This window comes from Neophocaena asiaeorientalis, unplaced genomic scaffold (genome assembly GCF_003031525.2).
Source record: "Neophocaena asiaeorientalis asiaeorientalis breed wild unplaced genomic scaffold, Neophocaena_asiaeorientalis_V1.1 scaffold30, whole genome shotgun sequence".
Classification (NCBI taxonomy): Eukaryota; Metazoa; Chordata; class Mammalia; order Artiodactyla; family Phocoenidae; genus Neophocaena; species Neophocaena asiaeorientalis.
In genome coordinates this window covers 9,285,692-9,296,923 of record NW_020174923.1, presented here as the reverse complement: position 1 = coordinate 9,296,923, position 11,232 = coordinate 9,285,692, and the positions used below count along the sequence as shown (strand labels likewise).

The 11,232-nt window shown below is 56.4% G+C and overlaps 2 protein-coding genes across 7 annotated transcripts in view; one reads left to right on the top strand and one right to left on the bottom strand.

Moving 5' to 3' along the window:
* DNAH17 (dynein axonemal heavy chain 17) overlaps positions 1 to 2,532 on the top strand; it is a 159,650-nt gene extending 157,118 nt beyond the window's left edge. The window contains exons 84-86 of the mRNA XM_024760605.1: positions 100 to 243; positions 742 to 967; positions 2,040 to 2,532. Of these exons, the coding sequence (XP_024616373.1) occupies positions 100 to 243; positions 742 to 967; positions 2,040 to 2,287 (618 nt within the window). The 3' untranslated portion in view covers positions 2,288 to 2,532. The remainder of the gene's footprint in view (positions 1 to 99; positions 244 to 741; positions 968 to 2,039) is intronic.
* The window catches only part of PGS1 (phosphatidylglycerophosphate synthase 1), a 54,960-nt gene that overhangs the window by 14,976 nt on the left and 28,752 nt on the right, over positions 1 to 11,232 (bottom strand). For 2 of the 6 annotated variants that reach the window (XR_003005361.1, XR_003005359.1), the window contains 3 exons: positions 10,924 to 11,060; positions 6,756 to 6,884; positions 1,497 to 2,132 (listed from right to left, as the gene is read on the bottom strand). Coding sequence is in view for 3 of the 6 variants with exons in the window: in XM_024760608.1 (XP_024616376.1) it covers positions 6,765 to 6,884 (120 nt within the window). In the remaining 3 variants the exon portion in view is untranslated. Of the gene's footprint in view, positions 1 to 1,496; positions 2,133 to 6,755; positions 6,885 to 10,923; positions 11,061 to 11,232 lie in introns of those variants that run through there. The other 4 variants (XM_024760608.1, XM_024760607.1, XR_003005360.1 and 1 more) reach the window with 3 other exon arrangements.

Below are 11,232 nucleotides of genomic sequence, written 5' to 3'. Positions count from 1 at the left end.
CGGGGGCTCGCCCACCTGAGAGCAGGTGAAACAAGGCATAGGCCTGACCGGGTCTGCATCTGTGCCGAGCGCCCCAGCACCCATGTGCGTGTCCCTCAGGGAGAACTGACCATCACGACCGACATGGAAGACCTGTCCACGGCTCTGTTCTATGACACTGTGCCCGACACGTGGGTGGCCCGGGCCTACCCCTCGAGGATGGGCCTGGCGGCCTGGTACGCCGACCTGCTGCTCCGCATCAGGGTAAGGACAGGCTTCTGGGGAGCCGCTGGCCTGACTCTCAGCAAACCTGCCCCCAGGGCCTGAGGAGTGAGGCTTGGGGGCGGGGGGGAGACATGCATCCCCGTCAGAGGCCTGGAGGCCCCCGCTGGCCTGGCCTTGGTCAGAGCACAGCCGGAAGGGCCTGGGCCATACCACGAGCACGCAGGCCCGACAACGCAGGAACAGGAATCCTCCCCGAAGGAAGAAAAGGGCCAGCGCGAAGCCAGAGCGGCTTCTGTGGCCACAGATGCACAGGCCCTCCCAGCAGAGCCCAGGAGGCTCCAGGGACACCTGTCACGGGAGCCACCTCCTGGGGGAGAAGGAGAGCAGCAGCCTCTTTCAGACCCAAATCCTCTCAATCGTGAGCCCGCCCCCCTCCTGGACCCTGCTCTCCCCGTCCAGACCGTGAAGGGGCGTCTCGGGCAGGCGGCCATCCTCGGCGCAGAGGCTCTAGCACGGCCCCACTCCCATCTCCTCCAGGAGCTCGAGGCCTGGACGATGGACTTCACACTGCCTACCACCGTGTGGCTGGCCGGCTTCTTCAACCCGCAGTCCTTCCTCACGGCCGTCATGCAGTCCATGGCCAGGAAGAACGAGTGGCCACTGGACAAGATGTGTCTGTCTGTGGAGGTGACCAAGAAGAACCGGGAGGACATGACCGCGCCCCCCCGGGAGGGCTCCTACGTGTACGGGCTCTTCATGGAAGGTAACAGGCACTGGCAGGGGAAGCACCAGGGGCACGTGGGCTCACAGTGGCCTGAGGAGCCCAACCACACGCCGGCATCCGCTTGGCCCTGCTGCGGTGCAGGCCCGTCCGCAGACCTGAGCCCCCATTTTGAGGCCGTGAGGAGCTCAGCCCTGGAGCCCAGGACAGGCATACGTTCTGGGGGTGAGGGTCCAGGAGCCCACCTCTGTCAGGGCTACTGTCCAACCACCGCACCCCCCGCAAGGCACAGGTTCAAGGGCAGGGAGGTCCGGCCGGCCCCCTCCCCTGAGCCGAGCCCAGTGCGAGGCCATCACATGGCCAGGTCCCAGCAGCGGGGGGCAGGGGCGGCGCAAGGCTGGCACTCATTCAGTTCCACCCACGTCACCCCTGTCCCGCACCGGGCAAGGTCAGACAGGACCGGCCAGCAGACCCACTCTGAGTTGAGTGCCAGCGACTCCCCTACCCCCCTTAGCGACTGATGTCACCTTTACCCCCCCGTGCCCACATCACCAAAGACAAGCAGAGCAGCAACCATTCTCCGTGTTTATTTTGGAATTACAGACAGGAAACCTAAGCATCGTTAAATAGGGTGAGTAGAAATAAGTCTGGTTCAAGGCAGTAACGGTTGTGTGTGCGTATACATATTTACTGCAGGTGCACGTAGGACAGTCGCTACAGAGGGAGGGAAGCAGGGAGTTTAGTCTGTCATTGTCAGCTGGAGTTATGATTTCCTGCCATTGAAACGAAGAAGGCTGACACATGAGGCTCTGAAACCACCACGCACGTAGACAGTGGAGCCCGGCGCTTTAGGGCCGATCTGTCCCTCAGAGGTGCACAGCGAGACACACAGGCAGTCACGCCGTGCACACGACCCCCACCCCGTCCTCTGCCTACAGCCGCCCCCTGCAGCAATTCCTGTGCAGTCCAGGCCCTGGCACCTGGCCTATCTCTGCAGGGGTGCGGGTGCAAGCCAGGTCCCTCCCCTCCCCCACTGCCAGCACGACAGACGGGAACCGGGAACCAGTCACCTCACCCTGGGCCACCCTGACCCTCGGCTGTGCTGTCCCTGCAGGAGCTCGCTGGGACACCCAGTTGGGAGTCATCGCCGACGCGCGGCTGAAAGAGCTGACACCGGCCATGCCCGTCATCTTCATCAAGGCCATCCCTGTGGACCGCATGGAGACCAAGAACATCTATGAGTGTCCCGTGTACAAAACACGCATCCGCGGCCCCACCTACGTCTGGACCTTTAACCTGAAGACCAAAGAGAAGGCTGCAAAGTGGATCCTGGCAGCCGTGGCGCTGCTCCTACAGGCCTAGCTGGAGCCCCGGGTCCCGCCGTGAGGCCCATGCTGCCCGGCGCCAGGTCCTGACCGCAACTTCAAATTTACAGTTAGGAACTCAGCCTTGCAACTATCACTTATTTTCACAGGAACTGATGATTGCTTTTTTGTTCTCCTAAATAATCGAGGCACTTTATAACCATGCACATCGAGACTAGCCAGAGGGCAGAGGGCAGCCTGGGAGAGGGGGTGTGGATGGGATTAAAACAATGAAGCCACTGAGCCAGGTTTGTCTGATTCACTGGAGCCAGCCTTCAGCCTGATGGCCACCAGGGGCCTGGCACAGGCTTAGGGGTGAGGCCCCAATTCCCAGCAGCCAGGGGAGCATCCCAGGAACCAAACCCCCAAATCCTGACTTCCCACAGGGTCAGCTGGGTTTATCTTTTCCCACCGGTGGCATGTAGGGTTAGAGCTGGAGGCAGCCACACCCTTCCCTGCCTGATGCTACCTGCAAACACCCACCACTAAGGGCCAGGGTGTTCCATTCCCGTACAAACAGGAGCGGCCACTGTCCCCTAAAGCACTATTCCTTCTCTCAAGCAAGAAAACCTCCCTCGATTATGGTAATGCCGCCTCCCTGCCCCAGAATTCTGAAAAGCCAACTATTCGGAGGGGCCATTTCCATACAGCTCAAGTGCTTCCCTGTCAACTGCCCACTTTCTGAGATTGCTGGGAACGGGAGGGACCACTTTAAACACATGTCTGTGTCCTGGGAGGTCACGATAAATGGTCGTCCCCTCTTAGTTCTGGGCAGCATCTTCGTTGTCTTTTGTCTCCCTCCCCTCTCCCCACCGTCAGTTCTCACTTCCTGCCACCAGACAAAGTAGACTTTAAAACAAAGTCTACAACAGTAGACAAAGAAGGGCATTATGTAATGATAAAGGGATCAATACAAGAAGACAATATAACGTTCATTAAACGTATATGCACCTAATATAGAAGCACCTAAACGTGTAAGGCAAATATTAACAGATGTAAAGGGAGAAACTGACAATAACACAACTAATAGCAGGGGACTTTAACACCCCTTTAGATCAATGGACAGATCATCCAGAAAATCAATGAGGAAACAGCAGCCTCAAGTGACACGTTAGGTCAGTTGGACTTAATAGATAACTAGAGCACATTCCATCCAAAAGCAGAAGAATACACACTCTTTTCAACGTTCACCAGGATGGATCACGTGCTAGGCCACAAAACAAGACTTGACAGATTTAAGAGTACAGAAATTATATCAAGCATTTTTTTCCAACCACAACAGTATAAAACTAGAAAGCAATTCTAGGAAGAAAAACGGGAAAAATACAAACACACGGAGACTAAACAACATGCTACCAAAAAAAAACCCAATGGGTTACTGAAGAAATCAAAAAGGAAATCAGAAAATACTTCGAGACAAACAAAAATAAAAATACAACTTTCCAACATCTATGGGATGCAGCAAAACCAGTTCTAAGAGGGAAGTTCATAGCGATACAGGCCTATCTCAAAACAACCTAACCCACCATCTAGGAATTAATTAGAATTAGAAAATGAAGAACAAACAAAGCCCCAGTCAGCAGAAGAGGGACAACCTGCTCAGCAGCCAAGACACCCTGACTTCCAAAAAGGTGAGCTTGTCCGCAGGCACTGCGCCCCAGGGCTGCACGCTGCAGCACCGCAGTGGGCACAGGGAGGCCAGGGCACAGGCGACAGGCGCACGCGCGCGCGCCAGCAGGGCAGGGACCAGAGGTGGCCCGCCTCATCCGGCCTCATTCTGTGAGCTCCTGCTGCCCTGGGCCAGGCCCCCATCTGACGGACCCAGGTAATGGGTGCAGACAAAATGAGACGATGAACTGGGAAACCAGGGGTACAGGAAGGCAGCTAGCAGGGCCCACAGACTCCAGCGGGGGCCCATAGGCTGGCACCTCGGTGTTTTCTAGCTTCAAAGCAGAGTAAAGCAAGCACCACGCCACCGCCCCACACACACACCTGGCCTCCTCCTAAGTTCAACTTGATGCCGAAGTAGTTTTGTGAAAACTTTTCTCCAAGTATTCACCCAATCCATGGGTGAAGAGGAGGTCCTAGAAGCCCTAACTCCGAGGCCAATAATTTACAACAATCCTGGGGCCTGATGGGGCTAAGAGGGAGACGGAAAAACGCCCCTCAAATCCTCCCTCCCTGGGGCCTAGAGAATCCACCCCTTTGGAAGGCAGGAGTCCTGACCCCAGAACCTGGCCACCGGGCAACCACCTCTGTCGGCCAGGAGGGGTCACTATAGCCCCTCGTGTCCAGGCTGGAGGGCCAGGAGAGCCACCACTCTGACTGGAGGACATAAAACTGCCAGTGGCCACCAGGCAACTCATTTTAATCCCTGGTGATAACCACAAAATGGGGAGATTTTCCAGTTTTGCCTTTAGAGCCTGAAATAAAACATTTATTCCACACTCTACACACTGTGGGTAGATGACAAAATTCTCTTCGAACTTTGCGAGAGATGATTCACCTTGCTTGGAGTTGCAGAGCCTGGGACAAAAGCTATGCTGCGTCTGAAGGTGCCGTGAAGCCCGCAGCAGTCCTGGTGGGTGGAAGGGTGGGAGCCCTGGATGGATTTTTTAGGTCCATCCCAAAGGCAACAGAGACAAGGCAGAGACAAAGCGGGCAGCTCGCAAAGGCGGCAGCCACGGATTGCTCAAGCCCGGCAGTGGCACAATGCTCGCTCTGGCCCCACAGCATCTGCAGGAATGCAAACGCTGTTTACCGAAAGCCTCTCTCCAAACAGAAACCCAGTGCCCGGCACAGGCACATTCTTTTGGCTTCCCTCCTCTCACTGTCCCACAGGACAATTTAATAACTGGTTTGGAGGCAAACAGTGTTAACTGATGGGCCACTGCCCCCAGGCAGTGTGGTGTGGCCACCGCTCCACCCAACTCCCCACCACAAAAGCCTGCAGATCTGCCCAGGCCCAGGGGAGGGGCTGACGAGGTGCTCCCGGCACCGGCGCCCCACGCACACAGCAAGATGGCGCGGGCTAGGCCAGCCACGGCCTCCCAAGACCCACGGACGCACGCGACCATCGGAGCCGCCAGCCCTTTGGAGGGAGACACGTGAAGCTGCCTCCAGAGCAGGTGGGCAGGGACGGAATCCCGTCTGCTGCCCCCAGCCCCAAGGATGAGCTGCCATGCCCTGGGGCCGCAAGGCCTTCTCTCTGGGCAAGGTTCAAGCACCTGAAGGTCTGGGGACGGGGCAGGGAGGTTCTGAAACCTGCTCTGGGGGAGGCGCAGGAGCACACGGGTAGATATCAGAAGAAACACAGGTCCAAGAGTCAAAAGTGGCTGCTGGGGGAAGGAAGGGCAGCTGCATCTTGCTGGCCTTTCGGTATTATTTTACTCTCTAAATTCGCATGTTATTTGAATGAAATTTAAAGTAATTAAAATGCTGAGAAAAAAATGAAACAAATAAAATTTTTTAAAGTGAGGCTGAAAAGAGAACCATGGTACCAGGCCGCAGGGGACGCAGGCCGCACACAGTGCCAACGCGGACGACGCTCGGCCGCTCAACCCTTTATCCTTGTCCTCCCGCCTCCTCTCTCCCTTCCCCACAGGCCAAAGGCCCAACCATTCCCATCCCCCCAACCCCCTAGCGTGGGCTGGACCAGCAAAGTCCGGCCCAGAACATCCCACCCAGGAGACTGACCCCATCTGGGGCCACACGGCGGGGAGGTCAGGGTCTAAAGGGATCTGAAACACACAGGGTGACTCAGGAGAGACCCCACCTCCGACGGCAGCTGCACCCTGGCCGGCCTCCCAGCGTCCGAACAGCCAAGGGGCAGCTCAGGTGAGGCCTCGTCTCGTCCTCCCGCGGGACACGGCCAGAGGCCCGGCCGCCCGGGGAAGGCTCCTGGGCGGGCAGGGCACGTCCTGCTACCAGCTGCCAGCACGGCAGCATCTCACCTCCGCAAGCGCACGTCACAGAAACGTCAGGGAGATGAGGCAGCAGCCCCCGGGCCTCTCATGCTGGCAGCTGCAGCGGCCCAGGGCCGCAAGCCAGGACGCTCCCGACCAAGAGCGCTGCCCCTCCGCTCCCACTGCCTTCGGAACGGCGTGCTCAGCGGCGAGGAGGGGGCGCAGAATCTACCTCTGTACCCGGTGGCCACCAGGCCCTCACCCCAGGGCCGCCTCCGGCCCCCAGGGACGGGAGAGCATTAGTGGGCCCCACAATGCCGACCGCACCACAGCCCCAGGACGTGGCAGAAGGTAAGAGGGCTGCCCCACTTAGCACCAGGCTTCCAAAACCTCCACAACCACCCACGAGCCCAGACATACACCCCTGGACATGTAACCGAGAAAGGACGAAAGGGCCCTGGAGTCCCTGCGAGAGGCCCCGGGGACCCCCGCTGGGGGGAGCCCCCTGTCCCTCTAGTGACCCCCTGGGAAACCACACTGGGCCGGCCTGGTAGTCAGTACCTGCGGTCCTCAGAAGAAGTTCTTAATCAGCGGAGTCACCATCTTCACCCACAGCTTCACCTGCCGGCTCGGCTGCTCAAAGGTGGCAGAGGACACCGCACCAGACCTCAGGTAGAGCTGCGCCTGCTCCTGGGGAAAAGGGGCAGACAGGGGTTAGGGGTCGGCTCCAGCACCGGTGACGCGGCCCGCCGGCCCAGGGGCTCCGTGGGGGCCCCAGCGCAGGTCGCCCCTGTACACATTCCTTAGAAAAGCCGAGAAGCCAGTGTGCTTCAATTTTTAAGACCAAGCAAGACGTGTGTGGGACAGGCAATTTAGAGTTGAAGAAATACAGCTGGTGGAAAAAATATTTAAAAGTTCGTCCTCACTAAATGAGGTAGTGCCAATTAAAATAATGAGATTTTCTTTAAATGAGACAGTTTTTTCTTCTCTCAAACTAGCAAAAAGTTGTTTTGCAACATCATCGCCCTCTGCTGACGAAGGCCGAGGGAACAGGCACTCCCGGACGTGCTGATGGAATGAATGGAAAGGGGGCTCGGACCATCTGTCTGTAGAGCAATTTGGCAATAAGTACCAAAAGCCTTATAAAGCTCCACCTGCAAGAGTTTCTCCCGAGAAAATAACTGTGCACTAAGATCACACCGACATTTATGACAGAGAGAACCTGGAAACCCCCTAAATGTCCACCAACCAGCTAATTAAATATAATAAACCCACATGACAAATCAGCATTCACCATAAGGTAATCACACTCTAGGAAAACATTTACTTAAGAATACGGGAATGTGCGCAAATATGTGAAAGACGCTGGATATGAGTTAACATACACAATATAATCCTACTTTCGTTAAGAAGAAAAACACAAGTTACCCGTCTCCACACGCACACAGAACAAGACAGACAAGGAGCAATCGAAACGATTTCAGTGACTCTCTCTGGATGAAAGGTTTAGCGTCTTGTAACTTTTCTCGATTCTTACAATGAACGACTCTTACATATTTAAAAACAAGTTAAAAAAACACTGATAGAAGCCTCATCTTAAATTGTGTTTAGAATCTTTGAGAGGAAAAACTGCCTCTTTTTAAAACATTACACCCTACTAGTGCTGTGCTTCCTTAATAAGGTATCGAAGCTTTCAAAGGGCAAAAGGCAGCAGTCAGGGGATGTGATGCTGTTTCCACCACCAGGAGTGGTGACATCCCTCTCTGAACCTTCTGTCCCTTTAATCTATAAAATACTGACTTAACCCACACTATGGAGAGGATCCACCAACGCTGGCTTTGCAAACACCCTGTCCACTGCGGGACCAGGAGCCCCAAGGGGACAGTGGATGCCGCCGCACCACCCCACTGGGAGCTGGACGCTCTCTTCTCCGGGGGCAGGAACGGAAGCCACGTCCCTGGCAAACTCCTCTGACCCAGTGAGGACAGGGGATGAAGGACACCGCACCCTCCAGGACACTACAGAATTTGCCCACAGCTCTCCCCGGCACGGGCTGGGGTGATCTAGTGCCCGACTTCACATCTTCCTGCACATTTTTTGCGCTCATTCCCTTGTGAGTGGGCGCTCCCAGGGCCGGGGTCCCTGGCGCTTCAGGTCCGAGCAGACTTTGCCGGCCGCCCGCTGACCGTGGCTGGATGGGCCTCGTGGAGGAGCCAGCCTCGGTCTCGGGGGGCTGCTTTGCAGAAGTTTCCACAGACCCGGCTCCAGCTTTATGTTTTCCAATGAATACACAGCCAAGATTTCAATTAAATTACCAGAAACACTTAAGTCTCCTCACAGACTCCACACGGGGATGGAGAAGGAAGTCAGCTGGTCGAGGTTACAATGCTGTTCAAGGGAGTCTTTCTTAGGTCACAAGTGGTAAACCGTGTCCTCTGAACAAAACCAGGAAGCTTTCCGTTTTTATTGTACGTACTAAGTGAAGGGAGGGACTTCGGATTCGGATAAAAATATCTCCCCACTCTGGTGCCCAGTGTGACATGAACAGGGCCCTTCCCTGGGTCCCCAGGAGGACTCCAGAGGCAGCTTCTGAGAGCAGGGACCCAGGCATCCGGGGTTTCAGGGACTTTCTGGGCTCGGGGAAGGTTGTGTGGCTGGGCAGTCCCAGCATCGGGCATCGTATGGGCTTCTCCAGAGGGTGGCTGCAGTCCCAGTATTTAATAGGTGGAGTTATCCAGAAATGCATTTTTGCATTTCAAAGGCACAGAAATCAACGTGCCTCTAAATAACGGAAGGACTGCAGTGGCATGAACTGTCACCCTCCCACCATCAAAAGCCGCTGGGATTCAGGTTTGGGAAGAAAAACAAAATATCCCAAATATGTCATTTGGGAAAGCAGCTCCTGACCACAACCGGCCTAGCTTTTCTCAGATCCAGGATGTGGGTTCAGTCCCCTCACTCAGGAAGTGGGGGAGAGCGGCCAGCACCGGGACCCTGGGCAGAGACTTGCTCCCCCAAATCAGCCCAGACCCACAGAGACCTGGTCCTCGCCAGAGGCCACGTTCACATTGACCACTCGCTACCGTCTGAGGAAAGCCAGCTCTCAGCAACCGAGGCAAAAGTCCAGGAGACCCCACTGTTCCTCTCAACCCAGCCCGCTCTGAGGCCGGCCGGCCCCTACTGGAACCTCCTCGGTCATTTGCTGGAAGCCTCACCATAGCATCTGTGATCTGCTGAGCAGATGAGATTCTCCCGCTGGCCACCCAGAGCCCGACCGCTGCCACTTCCTCTCAGCCCTGGTCGTGAAGCCCTTCCCAGCACCAAGGCCCCACTCAGTCACTGACAAGATTCCCAGATTTCAGGAGGCAGATCCCGGGGAACAAGGCAGTTACCATTTCCTCGTCCATCAACAAAGGCTCCAACAATTTCGCAACAGTCGTTCCCAAACACAAGAATAAAAGCTTAACTCAGTCTACACGCTTCTGAGGGCTGGCCTACAGCAGTGTTATCTACATTCCCATGACTCAGGAGGGAAGCTGGCACCTTCCCTGGAAAGGCTTTGCTGTCAAGGTCACAAATTTGTGAGCCCAAAGGATCATCTAGGTTTCACATACACAGGTGCTGTGCTCGCATTCTCCAAAGTTCATCAGCACTGCTGCAGGTGCTCAAATGCGAAGATTCACACAGAAGCACTAACTTTCAGCTATTCTCGACTTCAAACAGAAAGACCGTCACGAAAGGAGGCCGAGACCGCTGCCCCTTTGGGAGTCACTGCCACGTTCCTGTCCCAGGGAGCAAAGGGCACTCTCCCCTGCCCCGGCTCCCCAACCTGACCGTGGGTCTCCAGCAGCCGGCAGCAGGGGCTCAGGGTGCCGTCCCCCGTGACTCTCCAGCCCCACCTCAGAAGAATGGGCCGCTCTCCCGTGAGCTGTGCCGGGAAGTCTCTTCCCAGGGGAGCGGGAGGTCCTCAGTGGGCCACATAACACGCCCACCGAGCCAGACAAAGCAAGTTCGGTTCTCTCTCAGGCTCTAGGTCCCCGCTCTCAAGAAAAATGCCTGCCTTCCCCTCTCACAACTGTAAGGAAAGAAATCCTATTACAACTAGGAACGTGACAAAAACAACACAGAAATTCCAAGACACCTTGCAAACAGGGGCCTGCCTTGCCCAACCGCCATCCCCCGACACGGGCAGGAGGCGAGGCAGCCACGACCTTCCACTGCGTCCCGCCCACCACCGGCCCCCACAAACATGCTACAAGGGGCCCCTGCGCCTGGCCAGGCACACCTCTGAGCAGTCCCTCCACCATCTCCTCTGTCGGTCAATCCCCAACCAGATCATTACCGAGTGAAACAATCTGAACTAAAATAAACAGAATTCAAGCTCTCAGCGCAGTGGGATCGTGCATGCTGACTCAAGGGCACAGACAGAAATCTGTGAACGGGACTGTCAGAGCGCTCGCAACGGCTTAGCTCCCCACCAACCATCTCTGTCTGCACGGGCGTCTAAGTTCATTCTATGATTTGGCTCTTTTTTCCGGGTTCTCTGTCTCCACGTGCAGAGACTCTGGCTCCCTGCGTGCCCCTTCTGCCTGGGTGGCAACCCTGCCTCCTGCCTCTCCCTCCCCCGACTCTGAAGCACCTCCTGGGGAGGGTCTTCATCAGAAATGACCGAGGCCGCCTGAAGCTCTTCCCTAATGGACCCAGGTCCCGTGTAACCCTGGCTCCTTACCCCCTCTCATAGTTGATCCGCAGTCTCAGAAGAGGTTGGGAACCAGCGCTATATTCACATGCCAGTGAGAACAGTGTTCTCTTCCCGTGCAGGGAAAGAAAATGTCCTCCAGGATGTAAGGAGTTGGGGGGGATCCCCTGCAGGGCAAAAGCGGGGCCCAGGCTGGAGGCAGAAGGGCCCGGGCTTCGCAGGACAGCCCCGCGGCAGGTGTCCCTCAGGACCGGCCACCAGGACACGCGAGAGGACCCCGGTTCTTTCCTACTCTGCTCAGCCCCCGGCAGGAGACGACAGCAGAGGCAGCCCTCGGGG